Below are 17,500 nucleotides of genomic sequence, written 5' to 3' on the forward strand. Positions count from 1 at the left end.
CAATCAGATAAAACACCGCATACTCATCAGAAATTACTGATTTTAGTTTGCTAAAAGCATTTAAAAGCATTATTCTCTATGCCTCAATTTAAATACACCACAGTTTACAATTATAAAACATTGAGGAGGAAAAAAGATCTATTTAAACACAAATTCCGGACATGCTAAGCACACTGCACCAGTAGTAATGGTCATGGGGGAAAAACAAGGAATCAAGCAGTGGAAAGAAAGTACTGTCAGTTAGAGAAATAGGTTCATCTGTCTTTCATTGATAGTCTTCTCTACTTTAAGATTACTTCCAGATTTTTTTGAAGATAAAAATATGCCTTTCACAAGTATCTGCATCAGTTTTGCTAAAGTTGAATTGCTATAATTAAAAGCTTAATGTATTCCACATCTTCCAAACACTTAACCCAATTAATCATCATAACCCACAACTTACTTAAAAAAGACACATTACATACCTTTAATAGAGCAATTACCTTATATACTGATAATTAATCTCAGCAAACCAAATGATTCAATTACAGAATTACTTCCTTGTTATTCATGAGGAAGAACACATTTCTTCAACAACACTTTCTTTCAGACATTTTATTTTTGAAATTAATGAATAACATAAATCTGGATCCCACTGAGTACTTTCCTTGCCACTGGGAAAAGATACACTGGTATAATATGAAAACATGTGTTTGTATTTTTATTCAACTCATAATGTGATCAGATGGATGTAAATAGTGTAAAGTCTTATCATAAATGTGTGTGTGTGTGTGTGTGTGTGTGTGTGTGTGTGTGTGTGTGTGTGTGTGTGTGTGTGTGTGTGTGTGTGTGTGTGTGTGTGTGTGTGTGTGTGTGTGTGTGAGAGAGAGAGTGAGAGAGTGAGAGAGTGAGAGAAAGAGAGGGAGAGAGAGAGAGAGAGAGAAAGAGGAGAGGAGAAGAGATGAAAGAGAGAAAAGAGGAGAGAAGAGAGAGGAGAGAGAAGAGAGAGAGAGAAAGAGAGAGAGAGAAAGAGAGAGAGAGAGAAAGAGAAAGAGAGAGAGAGAAAGAGAGAGAGAGAGAGAGAAATCGAAAGAGAGAGAAATCGAAAGAGAGAGAAATCGAAAGAGAGAGAAATAGAAAGAGAGAAGGAGAGAAAAAGAGAAAGAAAGAAAAATAGAAAGAAAGAAAGAGTGTATATATGTTTCTCTGGATCCACAAATGTTTCTAGGTATCATGTATGACTGTATTCAAGAACCAAATACAAATGTCATTTCAGTATACCCTCTTTGTAACTCTTTAACTTAAGATTATCCTCACCATAAAAAAAAAAAACAAGGAAGAAAAACACATGTTCTCATTATACACAGCGATACATTTTATAATCAAAGAACACAGAGGAAGACACAGATAATACTCACACTAACACTCTCATGCAACGTATATACCACACCCACCCACCCCCTCCAACACACGAAACAGAAAAAGAAAAAAAATATTCATGGAAAGGACGACCAACTGGAAATTCCCCGCCTGCCTCACCCGAACAGTCACGTTACCTGTATTTTGGGAGTTCATAGAAGCCAACAAACTCTGGATGTTGGAGTCCTGAGAGCCGTTTGTTGAAGACGGTAGGTTGAGACCACCCAGTGACCCCAGACCACTCAGACCTGCCGTGGGGAGAGGGGCGTTTAGTCTGCGTTCTATTGTATTTCTTGTTAAATGAATGATAAGAATAACAATAACAACGAAAATGATAATAATAACAATAACAACATAATAGCAACAGCAATCCCGAAAATGATAATAATGATGATGAATAACAACGTGATGGAATTGACGTTTAGTTGAATTTCTTGCAATACTAGTTGAGAAAAAGGATAGGTTATTTCGTATTTTCGTATGTAGGAATGTAATGCTGGATTTTTTTTTCTATTCGTCTCATATAAAACTAAAAGTTAGAAAACTAATACCTATAAAAAAACAACATACCTAGAAATAAGTAACAATTAATCATATAATCATACCATAAATAACATCCACAAACAAATAAACAACGATGATAATAACAGTAATAACAATATAAAAAAACAACAACAATAATAATAGTAACAATAACAACAAACAAGACTAAAAATACATACACTCTGTCCCGCCAAAATCTCACCTGAGGAATCAAACATCTGTTGCGTGGCCAGATTTCCTTGCGAGGCGGCCAGCAATTGCTGCACGGACACGTTGTTGAGGGAAGGTAGCTGCTGTATGCTTCCCAGCTGACTCGCAAGGCTCCCAGCTGTGGCACCTGAACCAGCTGAGTTACCCATCTGCTGCTGGAGCAACTGTAAGTAGGCCTGATCATTAAACAAAGTTAATGCACGATTTTTTACCTCCCATTTTTTTGAGTGAGATTAAAAATTCAAAAAATAGGCGGTTTATGTTACTTAAAAAGGAGTCTATGTAGGGGGTTTATCAAATAAATAAAGAAAAAAAACTAAGGGAAAAGTCTTAGTCGATAGATTAATTAACATATAAAATCATAGTCGCGTTCAAAAGTAAAATTAACTTGATTACACAGATATCATTGGCGTTTGTAACTAAGATATCTTCTAAAAAGATCTTAGAAATTCTTTAAGGCAAGGTACTATGGCGCTTTCTTCAGGTTAATCAATTCCATCAAATATCATTAGCCTTTTACGTGATTAATTAAGAGCATGAGTAGCCTGATCACCTATTGCCAGTTCTTTCAATAAAAACCTCCTTCAAAAATCTTTAGAGAAAAGTTTAAGGCTGAAACTCATGTTGATGATCTTTTACATGAAAAAAAATACTTGACAAACAAGAACTAATTACATGTAATGTCTAAAATATGTATATTTTTAAACATTTTAAATAACAGATAATGTCGTCCATCCATTTAAAATAAACTTGTCGCATAAGAAGGGATTAGTTATGCTGACTACTTATTAGAAATTATTAAATAAGTTTTTTCATATTGTTAATAGGTCCATAAAATTATTTGCATGTAATGCGATCATTTGCAATTGCAACAAAAATATATGCACAGATGTGTTTAGTTGCATCCCTCTCTTCTCTTGCAAATTACTAATTACGTCTTTATACAGGCGGTTAATTGATTAATTTCAATTATCATCCTATCTCATTAGTAATACTTATGTACATTAACTTTATTTCCTTCTCTTTATCCAATACAAATTAAATTCAAAACTGGAAAATAAAGTCATTAAAAGAATCAAAAAACAAAAACAAATGACGAACGAACACATTACTATATAAAAGAATTACAACAAATAACACTCAACGAAATTATAGACTTCTAGAAAAAAAACACCAGAAAATTCACAATCATCTGAATTCAACTGGCTATTAAGTCTAATTCATTTCAAATATATCAATTACTTCCAATCAAAACGCTGACTTCAACATCTAATGTAACTGGACATAAACGTTACCGATGTTAGTTGGGTGAAAATATAGCGTTAGGGTGAACCAAAAAATAATAATGATAACCGAATGAAAATATAAAATAAAAAGGGTAAATCATAATCATTTTTTTTAACAATAAAGTGAAGTGAGAGAGAGAGGGAGAGAGAGTGAGAAGAATAGAGAGAGAGAGAGAGAGTGAGAGGAAAGTGAGAGAAAGAAATTAAGGAAAAATAAAAATATTCATAGCTTAAATACCTGACACCGAACACATACTCATACATAGAAACGTTCTAAATATCAAGACCTTTTCAACTTAACACAGCGTCAGTTAAACCTTACCTCACAGACAAGTCAAGACGGTATTTAAAAAAAAAAGAACACAGCCAAGCTCAGAGCTATGCCTGAATCTCCCATTCTGATAGCAAAATAATATGGTAATTAGCTAAAGCAAACAACAGTGTTTGTCTCATTCTTTTTCCGAATTCTATGATGGGGGAAAAACAACAGCTAACGAGCTATGGCATGTTCCTCCCTCTTTATAGATTTGCAATGCTCATTATCCTAATTGGGAAACCTTTGTCCTCACATCAACTTAATAAGGTCTAGAATTTCGAAAAGGAGGTTTAAAAATACATATATATCCCCTTTTAATTCAAACAATTACGAAGTATGAAAGGGACTTTTGAAAAATTAAATTCCGTAAGAGAGTGAAAGTAGCTTTCCGATGACGTGAGGACGAGGGCTGGTTTCTCGAAAGGATATCTGATTAATGTACACATATTTTGTAAGAAACATAAATAAATTAATGAGTGTGATTAAGCTTATGCAGTACATAAATAAAGTCACTGGAACGGGTAAAGAAACTATGTACAATAGATAAACATCTTGTCATGCCCTTAACTCATATTACAAAACAGGATCTCTACAGGCTTAAAAAAAAAAAAACATAATGTTACACTTCCATCTCACAAAATACAATCCTCCAACATGATATACACAACAACTGTATATATATATATAAAAAAAGAGAGAACAAGTAGAAGAAAATACATGGATGAATGCTCTTAAACTTAAAATAGAAACAACAACACAGAATCTATCTCTGCCTAAACACATACAGAAATGAAACTGAAAAGAGCATCACACTCACAGCTAGGTACTGAGGCCCTTGTGCCACCAGGTTGTTAGCTGAGGAAACGCTCTCTCTCCTGCGCTCTCTCTCTCTCTTCAAGCAGACAAAGAAACACTTAGCAGGAAAGTATTCCTAACTTGAGATATTTTAGTCTGTAACATCTCTCATTCAGACCAAAAAAAAAGAGGAACTGGGTTAAAATTATTCTTTTGATTAAATAATGAGATCTAGCACGGGGGGTTTCATCATCATCAATTCTAGTAAGAGAAGAAAACAAATTAGAAATTTAGTTGTGATGACCTTATCTTAGAAAAAAAAGACTCATGGTTTAATCAATAAAATATCAACATGACATTTTTTTTAAGGTAACCGTTTCTTTGGTACTTACATAGCACTTATCAACCACATTTCATAAATTTAAGTTTCCATCATTGAAATCCTTTCGGCCATCTGACTTCCATACACATCAGGGTTTATTAAACCGATTGAAATACCATTCATTCACACACGTTTTCTGCAAGGTACCCGACTATCTCCGAGCTATCGACTGAAACCACTAGATAGTAGATAGACTACTAACCCCTATAGTAGTCCACTTTATACTAATAATAAACAAATGTCGAAATTAAAAAGGGACTGAAACTAGAATCTGTAAAGACATTTATCGTTTATTGCAACAGGAATAAAGGTTGGGGATAAATATATATATATATTTTTTTACTTTTTGCATAGTTCAAACAATTCTGAAATGGGTTTGAATTCCTTATGAGGTAAACATACTTCAAATTGCAAAACCACCATTATCCAAAATGTGTGCTGTCGTTATTTTTTAAACTGCTCGAATATTTTAGTTGTTGAATGTTTAAACCTTAACAGCTTCGCAACGTTCATTCTTCTTTAAAAAAATATCCAAGATCAAAATTACTTGACTATAACTAAATGCAGTAATCATACACATATTTTGCTAAAGAGTACCACTTAAGTCACAGGTGGTCCAAGACATATGTATTTGGCTCTTGAATTATTCATAATTCCATGCTAAGAAAGACAAAATATACATATTTGTCATTTTTCACTACCGATATCAAGACGTCACACACAACCTTTCTGTTGGAAGAAAATTTTACCGTATAATCCTCTCTTTAAAAACATGATTTAATACATGAATCATCTCGGTATAAAGTCATAATTCACACTGCAATGAAGTGATTTATCCCCCGCCCCACATATGCAATTAATTGACTCAAGATTTATCCCTCCATTAATCAAATTAAATCATCTTCAAAGAAAGTCTTCCGCAATCTTGTCCTCTTCACAGACGTCCAATATTGTAAACTATTTAAACTACGTAGTAAGAAAAAAAAAACTCTTGGTAAAAAAAGGGCTTCAAAGACTTTCTAATTCATTCTTATCTGTCATTCACGTTCTTTTATTTCTCTTTATTATTCTTTCTTATCCCGTCTCCCTTTCCTCCATTCATCCTTCAACATTCATCCCTCAAGCTTCTCTCTTGCAACTTCGGCAACTTGCATTTTCTCTTCATTCACTCTTCTTCACTGTGCCGATTTCAGAAGCTCTTGGTAGACTTGCATCGCCACATGAATAAATGTCAAAAAATCGGCTTTCTCTTCAATGTTCAATTCTCCTGTAACTTCGTTCTGTACACCTTTACATTATACCTTTTATTATTACACAGCTTAAGCTTTCTGTATCCTAACACCAAAAAAACAACAACAAATCATCTAAGCTTGTAAAAAAAAATGACCATCTCTTAATGCACAGTACTACATCTTAAAGAGAGAAAAAAAAATGTATTAAATTTAAAAAAAAACAATAATAATAATAATAATACGTACTTCTAGAAAAAAAAGCACACATAGGTGTTAAGAAACAGAATCGCCCTTCTATAAAAAAAAAAAAAAGTAAACGTTCTCTCATAAGGAAAATAAAGGAAATATGGGGAAAAAAAAGACAATACTTACAGCGAGGTACTGTGGGCCGAGGGCAGCGATGTTGTTGGCAGAGGCAACATTCCAGAGGTTTTGAGTTACTTGCTGGAGTCTCTTTGCATCTTTCTCCTTCTGTGTGTCGGCGAACTTGACTACGAGGGGGGACGAGCAGCCCTGGCAAGGGAAAACAACACGTGAGATGGAACAAGGGGGTTGCCTGCTAGTTGCATGGTTGTGTGCATGTGCGTGTTCGTCTTTGTATATGTAGAGGTATGTACGAATGTTTCTATATATGTCTAAACCTATATAGATACAAAGATACAAACACACACATATACAAATATGTTATATATATATATACATATATATATGTGTATATATATATGTATGTATATATATGTATATATATGCATATATATGTATATATATGTATATATACATATATATGTATATATATACATATATATGTATATATATACATATATGTATATATATATATATATATATATGTATATATATGTATATGTATATGTATATATGTATGTGTATATATATGTGTATATATATATGCATATATATATATATATATATATATATATATGTATATATGTATATATATACATATATATGTATATATATACATATATATAATTTCTACACATACACATATGTATTTACAATATTTATAAATATATATATATATATACATACATATATCATTTTAAGATCACTATAAGAAATATTTCTTCCAAAATATTCAAAATATGCAAGCCATAATCTCTGGGAATTATGTTTTTCTAGGGATGAGTGTAAGAGGCCATAAAAGCAATATTAACTTCTTAATGTAAAGAATTAGAAGAGTTAAAATCCCATTATTATTCCGAGACATACGCCTAGAAAGACATTCAGGCCATAACATCCCTTTATATTAAACGTTAAAAGAGCATAACATACAAAACTCGAGTAAATCCTCAAATTTTGAAGAAAAAAATGAAAATAAGAAAAGGAGAAACAAAAAACAAAAAAGGAAACATGCATAAATAACAACTTGATATCAATAAATACAGTAACTCCAATATCCGACAATAACCATTTAACAAATGAATGAATTATCTAATGATGATGATGATGATGAAAATAATAAAAATAATAATAATCATAACAATAAAGCTAATGCTAATAATAATGATAATAATTATAATAATAATAGTAACAATAATAATGATGACAATAATGAAAATAATAATAAAAATAAAAACCATAATAGTGATAATGATGCTAACAATGACGATGACGATGATAATGACAACAAACCAAAAAATAAAATACCATCGGGTCCGCTCCACGCACCTCCATTGTCTGCGAATGATGCATCTTCTTGATGGCGTTGATGGCACACTGGCGCGAGGAGAAGGTGACGAAGGCGCACCCTTTGCTCTGCCCGTTGGCATCCCTGAGCACCGTGCACTCTTCAATGGTGCCGTGGGACGAGAACATCATTCTGACGTCCTGCTCGTTATACCTCTTGCTCAGCATGCCTATGAAGAGCTTGCGTTCTGTCGGGGGGAGGGGGTAAGGGCGGAGAGGAGAGGAGAGGAGGAGGAGGAGAAGAGGAGGAAGAGGGTGAGAATTTGGATGAGTGGTTGAATGGTTTGCTTGTTTGATTTGCAGTTAACATTTGGGATTGATATATTACGGTCTTTATCATCAGTATCTGTCTATATATTTTTTATGTTTGTTTGTTTATCTATCTATCTATCTATATATCTCACTCTCTATATATATTTATGCAGTGATAAATTCGTGTTTATTTTTAAAGGGTACTCACCATTCCTGTTCTCCGTGTCAGCCGGCTTCATCTGAATCGGATGATGCATCTGAAACAAAAACAAAAATCGCTTGACCAACTGACATTTATGTCATAAACGCTTATGCTACTACCTATAATAATAATAATAAACATCATTGTCACGGCCTTACTATATTGCTAACCATAATCATTTCAATAAGAAAACGGCAAAACGACAATAAGAATAATGAGAGAGAGAGAGAGAGAGAGAGAGAGAGAGAGAGAGAGAGAGAGAGAGAGAGAGAGAGAGAGAGAGAGAGAGAGGGAGGAAAAGAGAGAAAGAAAGAGAGAGAGAAAGAGAGACAGAGAGAGGGGGGGAGACACACACAGAGATAGATAGAGAGAGAGAGAGAGAGAGAGAGAGAGAGAGAGAGAGAGAGAGAGAGAGAGAGAGAGAGAGAGAGAGAGAGAGAGAGAGACAGACAGACAGAAAAAATGAATACAAAGAGCATACAAGAGAGCGAGAAACCGAATAAAAAGAGACCTCGAAGGAAAGAGAGGCAAGACACAGACAGTGAGAGACAGACAAATAGAGAGAGCAGATTGAAAAGAACAGGGGGGAACAAATCGAGCCAGAGAGAAATAGAGGAACGATCGAACAAACAACAATGGCACAAACAGCCAGCCACCAATCCTCAAAACAAGTCCCAACAAAGGGCCTGGCAGCATCAGGTGCCGACAGATCCCGACCATTGGAAATAAGGCCACTAACGACAGCGCGCAAAATAGAGGGCGCTGAACGGCCATCAACACAAAACGAGTCTCAAAATGAAAATAGAAAATAAAAAGCTAGCTTAGCTTAGCCTACTTACCCCTGGCATCGTCTTGATGTTGTGCATCTGATTCTGCGCTTCGAGAGCTGCCTTCCGGGTGAAGAACGTCACAAAGCAGCAACCTGCAAACAAGGAAGGTTGAATTGTTAGCCAAAGACGAGCTGGAGATCAGGCCGTTAGCAATTAGCTTTCGTCGGATTCAAACGCGCGGCATTTTCTCTCGAAAAGACATTCTCCTTTGATACGTTTTATTTTCTAATGCTTTTTTTTATTTTTTATTTTTATTTTTTGGTTTGTTCTTATCTCAATTCTTTTTCGCTTTCCTTCTTCCTCGTTCCCTGAGTTTATTATCCTGCTGTGACAAGAGAGCAGTGTGTTTTAGTTGTTCTTAATGGCACTTCGCTCGCCAGCTCTTTCTTTCTGGCCATCCATCTTTATTTGCGTGCATGTGTGTGTGTGTGTGTGTGTATGTGTGTGTGTGTGTGTGTGTGTGTGTGTGTGTGTGTGTGTGTGTGTGTGTGTGTGTGTGTGTGTGTGTGTGTGAGTGAGTGAGCGAGAGTGAATGTGTAAGCGAGTGCGTGTGCTTATTCTCATCAGAAATATCATCATAATGGTAAGCTACTTCACAATCTACGCCATCCCCACTCAAAACCTCCACACACAACCAAACCAACATCCCAACCACCACCAACCAAAATATCCCAAATAGACAAACACAACTCCGCGCCTTCCTTGATGCTGTTTATGAACAATTAGACACAAAAGCCACATCTATTTACTGCATACACGTAACTGCTTCAAATTCTGGTTCAAAGTTACCACTGTCGGGTACTGTTCACGGCAACTAAAGGCCTTTATCTGCATTAGCAAAATATTCCTCGAGGGAGTCCATTTGCCACGGGAGAAGGAGGGAGAGGGAGGGAGGGAGGGAGGGAGGGAGGGAGGGAGAGAGGGAGGGAAAGAAAGAAAGAAAGAGAGAGAGGGAGAGGGAGGGAGAGAGAGAGAGGGAGAGAGAGAGAGAGAGAGAGAGAGAGAGAGAGAGAGAGAGAGAGAGAGAGAGAGAGAGAGAGAGAGAGAGAGAGAGGGAGGGAGAGAGAGAGAGAAATAAATAAAGAAAAAGAGAGAGGACGGGGGGGGCGGGGTTCTGAGGGGGTAAAGGTAAAGGGAGAGAATATGAGGGGAAACCAGAGAGACAGAGACAGAAAAAGAAAAAGAAAAAGAAAGAGAGAGAGAAAAAAAAGAGATACAGACAAACAGACAAATAAAGGGCCCAGCTAAAAGAGCGCGTCCCGCCATGACCTTCCCCTAACGAGGCCGAGCAGCGCGCACGGCCGCCGCGGTGCGCGCTGTGTAGCCGGCAGCCGAGCCACCACGACGAGCAACTTCATTATGGCCCCTCTTACACCGTGAGACGCAGTTAAGAGATCCACGAGGGACGCATCCACGACTGCCTCGAAGACGCAGCACCTTCACGACCCTTGTGGGACCTCCGCCTCAGCTATCCTGGGCTCTGGGACGCCCCCCACCACCCTCCTCCTTTTCCTCCTCTTCCTTCTTCTTCTTCTTCTTCGCCTTCCCTCCTTTTTTTCTTCTTCTTCTTCTTCTTCTTCTTCCCCTTCCCTTCTTCTTCTTCTTCTTCCCCTTCCCTTCTTCTTCTTCTTCTTCTTCTTCTTTTTCTTCTTCTTCTTCTTCTTCTTCCCCTTCCCTCCTCCTTCTTCTTCTTCTTCTTCTTCTTCTTCTTCTTCTTCTTCTTCTTCTTCTTCTTCTTCTTCTTCTTCTTCTTCTTCTTCTTCCTCTCTTCTCCTCGTCCTCCTCTTTGTGCACCGCCCCTGCATCCGTCTCCGTTCTCCTTCTATTTCTCCTTCCTCCTCTTCCTTGTAACAACAGCAGCAGCAATAGTTGTACCCCTATCATCATTATAATTTCTCCCTTTCCTTTTCTATTGACCTCTATCTTTTTTTCCTTTCCTTTTTTTTCTCTTCCCCTTTGAGTTCATGGCCTTTTCTTTCCTTCTATCACTTCTCCCCTTCTTTCTTTCCATTCTGATTCCCTTCACATTAATTGCACCACTGCCTTGCCTCTCCCCTCCCCACTACCCTACCTCCTCTCCTCTCCCTCTCCCTCTCCCCATCCTATCCTATCCTATCTTCTCTCCCCACTCCCCTCTCCTCTCCCCTCCCCTTCAAATGTGAACAGCCGTGCCTACCGTAACAATGGGCATTACTCAGTTCCCTTTCATATTAATTAGTTATAAAAGAAGACACCTGATCCCTCCCCCTCCTTTCTTCTCTTCCCCTACCCTCGCCGCCTTTCCCCTTATGTTTCATCTTTGAGACGGGAAAGAAAGAGGGGAAAAAACTCCGGGTAAGAAAAAATCTCACGTCAACATAGTCTAAAAGTTCTCTCTTGTTACATCTGTTCTGTATACTTTTCTTGTTCTTTTTCTTTCTCTTCCACACTGTGTCCCTTGTTTCTTTAATTTCTTTATATATTTTTTTTTTAATCCTGTTCACTGGACTATCATCATGCAGTTACTTCCATTTATCCTTTCCCTATTTTTTTCTTCTTCCTCCTTTCTTCATTCTTCGCCGATTATCCGATCCCTCGTCTATCTATCTATTCATCTATTTGCTTCCCCTATTTCCTGTTTAACCATTTTGGAAAATCTTTCAATCTCTTTTTTATCTCTATTTTCTCTTTCTCTACATCCTTCACTATTTTATATTTTACTTTCTCTCTCTCTCTCTCTGTCCATCCTCAACTTTCCCTCAATCAATCCTCCATTTCCATCCATTCCCACCGTTCCCCAAATCCTCAACTAGGAAAACATTTTGCTCATTCAACCAAACCGAGACCAAATACGATTTAATAAAAACAACAACTCCATATGGTTGAAAACCCGTACATCTACAACCAAATCCAAAACAATTTGTTATCAAAATGATTCTTGTCAGTGCTTGTGACGGCCAACATCGATGCGCGGTTTGTTCTACATGACGAGAACACGTGCAGAACACAAGAGGATCATCCATTGTTCCAGCAACCCGTGAACATCGATATCTGCTTTTGTCTCAGTGCAAGTCCGCCCGTTGCCCCAGAGCACCGTGTTCTAATCCGGCATCGATACCTTTATGTTGTCTATCTTAAAAAGGGGCGGGATTTTCTTTTTTTTTATTTCGTCCCATTATTAGAACGATTTTCCTCGTATCGTGATGAACTTCGGTCTGAGTCGAAGGGGGGAGGGGGGGAGGGGTTGTTTTGTTTCTTACACTATTGTGAGTTTGGTTTCTTCTTCTTCTGTGTCTCTTTTCTTTCCTTCTTGCTTCTGTTTGCTCTTTTCGTCTTATTCTTGTTCTTGTTCTTCCTCCCTCTCATTCATCTTCTCTTTCTTCTATTTCTCCGCCTTCATCTCCTTCTCCTTCTTACTATTTCTTCTTCTCTTCCTCCTCCTTCTCCGCCTCTCCCTGATGCACTGATGCATCTTCATCTATCTCACGTCTATGTTTGCAATTTCCTCGGCCGCCATCTTGTAGGGCAAATGCCGAAGGAGAGACTATCCATTCCTGCTATCCTTGTTTTGACTATCTATTTGAATCTCTGTCTGTCTGTCTATTTTTTCTATTCATTCCCTCAACCCCCGTCTCTCTCTTCCCCCTCCCCCGGTCTTTCTCTCTCTCTCTCTCTCTCTCTCTCTCTCTCTCTCTCTCTCTCTCTCTCTCTCTCTCTCTCTCTCTCTCTCTCTCTCTCAAATCATGTACACCAGCGCCTTATTGAACTCCTCTGCCTCCTTCCTCACTTGCGTCTTCAAGATTACTCCAAATTGCGTAAAAATCTGAGAAATATGAGCTGTTGATGTAGTCATTATCACGAAGATTACTTAAGGTCTTCGTTTTGCTACTCCTTCATCTCCCGCTTTTTTTTCTCTCTCTCTTTTTCCTTCTTCCTTGTTTCGTTTTTCTTTTGCATTTTTTCCTTCGTCTTCTCGTTTGTTTTTATTTATCTTTCTACTCCTTTCTTCTCCTCTTCTCCCTCTTCCTCCTCAAGGAAAATCACCCAATATCAATCTCTATCTCTCACTCCCTCTTCCTTTATTCACATTTATCTTCAGTTTCTGTATACCCCCCCCCCCCCATGAAAAATGTCTTAGTCCACCTATTTTTTACTTATGATTTACTTATGATTTTCACCTTCTCTAATTTTCCTAGAACAAACACTTTACTCTCCATGAAGAACACTGCCCTGTAATCTCAGTCTTCCCTTCGTCTAATTGTTACGTTAATTATAATCAAAAAATCTTCTCTTATGTTCCAACTTTGCTTCTGGAACCTTCCTCTGGGGGGTTAGTTTGGTTTGTTTGTTTATGTTTTATTTTCTTCGATTTTTTTTTCTTTCTCGTTAATCACTCTTGTTTTGTTTTTTCTCTCTCTCTTCATCGATCTTTCATTTCTTCACTTTTCTCCTTCCGCTATTCTTTCTATTCTTTGTTGTTGTTTTTTTCATCCGTTCTTTATTCTTCCTCTTTCATCTTTCCTGTGTTCCCTTTTGTCTTAACATTTCTCGTTCCTCTCCTTCACATTTTCTCGTTCTTTAACCTCGTCTATTCGTTCTCCATACTGACCTTCTCAATCCCCTCCTCCACCATATTCTCTTTCACAATTCCTCACTCTTATTAAATAACCTTCTACAGCTCCTCCTCTACTTCCCTTTCTCTTTCTTCCTTCTTCCTATCTTCTTCTCCTTTCCTCCTGCACCTTATTCTCCTCTCTCCCACTCCTCTTCCAACCCTACAGCTCCACAGCTCCTCCTCTACTTCCCTTTCTTCTCTTTCTCTTCATCTTTCTTCCTTCTTCCTACCTTCTCCTTTCTTCTTACACCTTATTTTCCTCTCTCCCACTCCTCTTCCACCCCAGGTATCGGTTCCCTTCGCTCTTGTGTCCACTCCATTCATCCTAGCCCGTCAGGAGGAGAAAGGATGGCCATTACCCTCTCTCTCTCTCTCTCTCTCTCTCTCTCTCTCTCTCTCTCTCTCTCTCTCTCTCTCTCTCTCTCTCTCTCTCTCTCTCTCTCTCTCTCTCTCTCTCTCTCTCTCCCTCGCTCTCTCCTAACCACCCGTCTCTTAAATTACTTTTGCCAACCACTGATGGATTCGAACCATTCCTCCTCATCAAGACTCGCTTGGCTAGTGTTGCCAGCGACGCACTCGTGGTGGCACCTTGCACGCACATCCATAAACACACATAAACGCACATATCATACACTTGATATATATATATATATATATATATATATATATATATATATATATATATATATATATATATATATATATATATATATATATATATTTATATATGTATATATATGTATAAATATGTATATATACATATATATACATATGTACATGTAGATAGATAGATAGTTAGATGGATAGATAGATAGATGGATAGATAGATAGATAGATAAACAGACAGACAGAGAGACAGACAGACACACAAACACCCCAAATCAGTTACATTATATGAATGCTGTAGGGGGAAGAGAGGGCAAGAGAGGGGGAAGGGAGGAAGGGGAGGGAACCTTTCCATATTTCACGTCCCTGTAAATGATCACGCACGGCTTGGTAAACCTGTCGCTAAAAGGGTACATGACTTCCCCTTTATGCATATATCAGTCTTTTTTATCTGTACGAGCGGCGCAACCACTTATAACCCTCGGATAAGAGGGATATTTTACGGCAATTAATTCAAAAGAGCCGTTATTTCAAATTGAAATATTGCACAAAACGAGATGAATCTGATATATCTCCCCAACACACACACACACACACACACGGCATTACAAAGACACATCCAAACACACGCACACGAAAACGCACACAAAAGCCGGCAATAACACAGCTGATTCTCCGCATTCATCGACATAGGTTCTTCCATACTATATCTATCCAATGATATAACATCACCGTGTTATTTCCCAGGCGCTGCGGACACAGAAATATCTCAATGGCTCGCTGTCGAACCCTCAACATTAACGTCGCTCGAATCATGCCACTGCTAACACATTTAAGACCCATAATACATTCCTTTTCAGCTGCCTCTAACAACGACGTCAACAGTACAGAATAATCTATAGTTGGAAATCACTCTCGGTCTTCGAAAAGCCTCGGTTATATTTTCCTCTCCTTCCTTCACGGTCCGTCATCAGCTCCTTACTTCCATTAAGTGAACGCTAAATTACAAATACTAAGGAACTCATGAATAATTCTGTGCTCTACAATAGCAACTGTTATCACTGGTAATCCTCCGAGGACTAACCCTGGCTCGGGGGGAATCCGGCAGCCGGCCATTTCGCAGAACTGAATTATCTTGGCCATCAAGGGAGGCAGGTGGTACCAAAACTCCATTATTTAGTACCAGAAATGCCCAGAGACTCGTGCCGAGGAGGTCGTTCCTCGCTCCTCCCGAGAGCCCTTGACTCCGACTTCCGTTGGATATTAGTTCCAAGATTCCTGATGAGCGTCTGGCTCTCACCCTTTCAACTTGTTGGTCACAATCGATGCCAATTCACACACACATACACATACATACAAAGGCACACATGAATTATAAGGGTATGAGCGCACACATATTCTTACTGATCAATATTTTTATACGGCTAAACTCCATCTCAAAAGATCACGGAACACAACTCTACGGTATGACGCGCCAGGTTTCACTACAAATCTCACTGTCTGCCCTCTTTCTCTCTAAAGGCAGATAAACACACACGCATGTACACAACACAAACACACCTAAGCCAAGCAACTCTTAACGAAAACGAACAGCAATCCGAGAAGAGAGCTAGCCGCCCCTAAACTGGAGAGCAACAGTCCTGCAGAGGAGAGGAAAAATATCTCTTTTTTCCCCCCCCTTCTCGCGAAATACGAGGTATCAAGTAGACGGAGCTCTCAACCTCACTGCACAACAGGTCTTACTTACGACATATCACACATCAGCGCCCAATGGTACAGAAAAGTTACCGCCTCATCATGTACCTTAACACCCGAGTGAGGATGATTTACCTCCTCCTCATAAATCACACGGAGAGCGGCTCCAGGGCGGTGCGCGGCTCTTCATTGCCCATTATGGCAGAGGCTCCTCCTCGGCCTTGTCCTCGTCCTCCTCCTCCTCCTCTTCCTATCCCTCCTGCTTCTTCTTCTTCTCCCTCTTCTTTCTCTTCCTCGTCCTCCTTTTGTCTCTCATCTTCTCCCTCATTCGCCCCTTCTTCATCTTCACCTTTATCTTCGTTTTTTTTTCTTCTTCCTCTTTCCCTTTTTTCTTCTTCTCTTCCTCCTCCTTTATCATGTTCTTTTGTCTCGTCCTTTCTCTCTTATTCATTTTCTACCCATTGGTCTTTCTCTTCCTTCGATTTCTTCCTTGTTGCACCTTTCCTTCCTCTTACTTCTTTGCATTCCTTTCTTCCCGCTTCTGTTCCTTGCTTTACCTCCTCCTCCTGTTTTTCGTCATTCGTTCTTCTCTACTACACACTCTTCATCAACTCCATCTCCATTCCCTCGTCTCTTTCCACTTTCTATTCTTCCTCAACTCGTTTCGGTCCATTTCTTCTTCTTCTTCTTCCTCTCTCTTCTTTACGTTCATTTCCATCTTCCTTGTGTATCCAAGCGGTGAAAAAAAGTATCTTTCTCTCTTCTATTTTTTCTTAAAACTTTTTTCTATTTCATTTCTGTTTTGTTTTTCATTTCTTTCCATCCGCCTCTCTTGTCTCCTTCGATCTCCAGTTGTTGTTGTTATTGTTGTAGTTGTTGTTTTGTTGTTGTTCGTCGTCTCTCTTGTTATTTCGCTCCATCCACCTCCCTATCTTTTATTTTTCATGTCTTTGTTATTGTTATCTCTCAGTTCTCTTCCTCGACCTCTATCTTTTCCAAGTGTCAGGAGTCTTGAGAAATATATTCTGTGTATTTCAGTGCTGTGAGTTTATCCTTTCTTTGCTTCGGTTCGAGTTTTTTTCGGAAGACCTACACTTCTGTGTGTGTCTGTTCGTCTTTGGCTGTGTCTTTAATCTATAGCAGTTTTTAGTCCGTTTGTTTGCCTGTTGTTGTGTTTGTGTTTGTTTGTTTGTGTGTGTGTGCGCGCATGCGTATTTAAGCCTATTTGACTGTATGTATATCTACGAGCCTGGCTGTGCATCCCTCTCCCACCTCCACAAAAAACATACTCCCACACACACATCAAAAGATATCAATTCACCACAAAAATAAAACAAATACACCAAAATTACCCCCCGCCCCCCCCACCTCCCCCTCCAAAAAAAAAGCGATCAAAATGACCTCTCTTTCCCCCTGACCCTCAAAACCTTATCGCCAAAAATCCCAGCGTCT

At 38.4% G+C, this 17,500-nt stretch overlaps 1 protein-coding gene across 50 annotated transcripts in view; it reads right to left on the reverse strand.

Moving 5' to 3' along the window:
- The window catches only part of LOC122262361 (CUGBP Elav-like family member 1), a 635,722-nt gene that overhangs the window by 14,443 nt on the left and 603,779 nt on the right, over positions 1 to 17,500 (reverse strand). For 17 of the 50 annotated variants that reach the window (XM_086547233.1, XM_086547232.1, XM_086547228.1 and 14 more), the window contains 7 exons: positions 9,163 to 9,245; positions 8,330 to 8,378; positions 7,831 to 8,057; positions 6,535 to 6,675; positions 4,571 to 4,645; positions 2,144 to 2,315; positions 1,536 to 1,646 (listed from right to left, as the gene is read on the reverse strand). In XM_086547233.1, the coding sequence (XP_086403359.1) occupies positions 1,536 to 1,646; positions 2,144 to 2,315; positions 4,571 to 4,645; positions 6,535 to 6,675; positions 7,831 to 8,057; positions 8,330 to 8,378; positions 9,163 to 9,245 (858 nt within the window). Of the gene's footprint in view, positions 1 to 1,535; positions 1,647 to 2,143; positions 2,328 to 4,570; positions 4,646 to 6,534; positions 6,676 to 7,830; positions 8,058 to 8,329; positions 8,379 to 9,162; positions 9,246 to 17,500 lie in introns of all 50 variants that reach the window. The other 33 variants (XM_086547220.1, XM_086547254.1, XM_086547239.1 and 30 more) reach the window with 4 other exon arrangements.

This window comes from Penaeus japonicus, unplaced genomic scaffold (genome assembly GCF_977035675.1).
Source record: "Penaeus japonicus unplaced genomic scaffold, GWHDUDI00000001_assembly GWHDUDI00000019, whole genome shotgun sequence".
Lineage (NCBI taxonomy): Eukaryota > Metazoa > Arthropoda > Malacostraca > Decapoda > Penaeidae > Penaeus > Penaeus japonicus.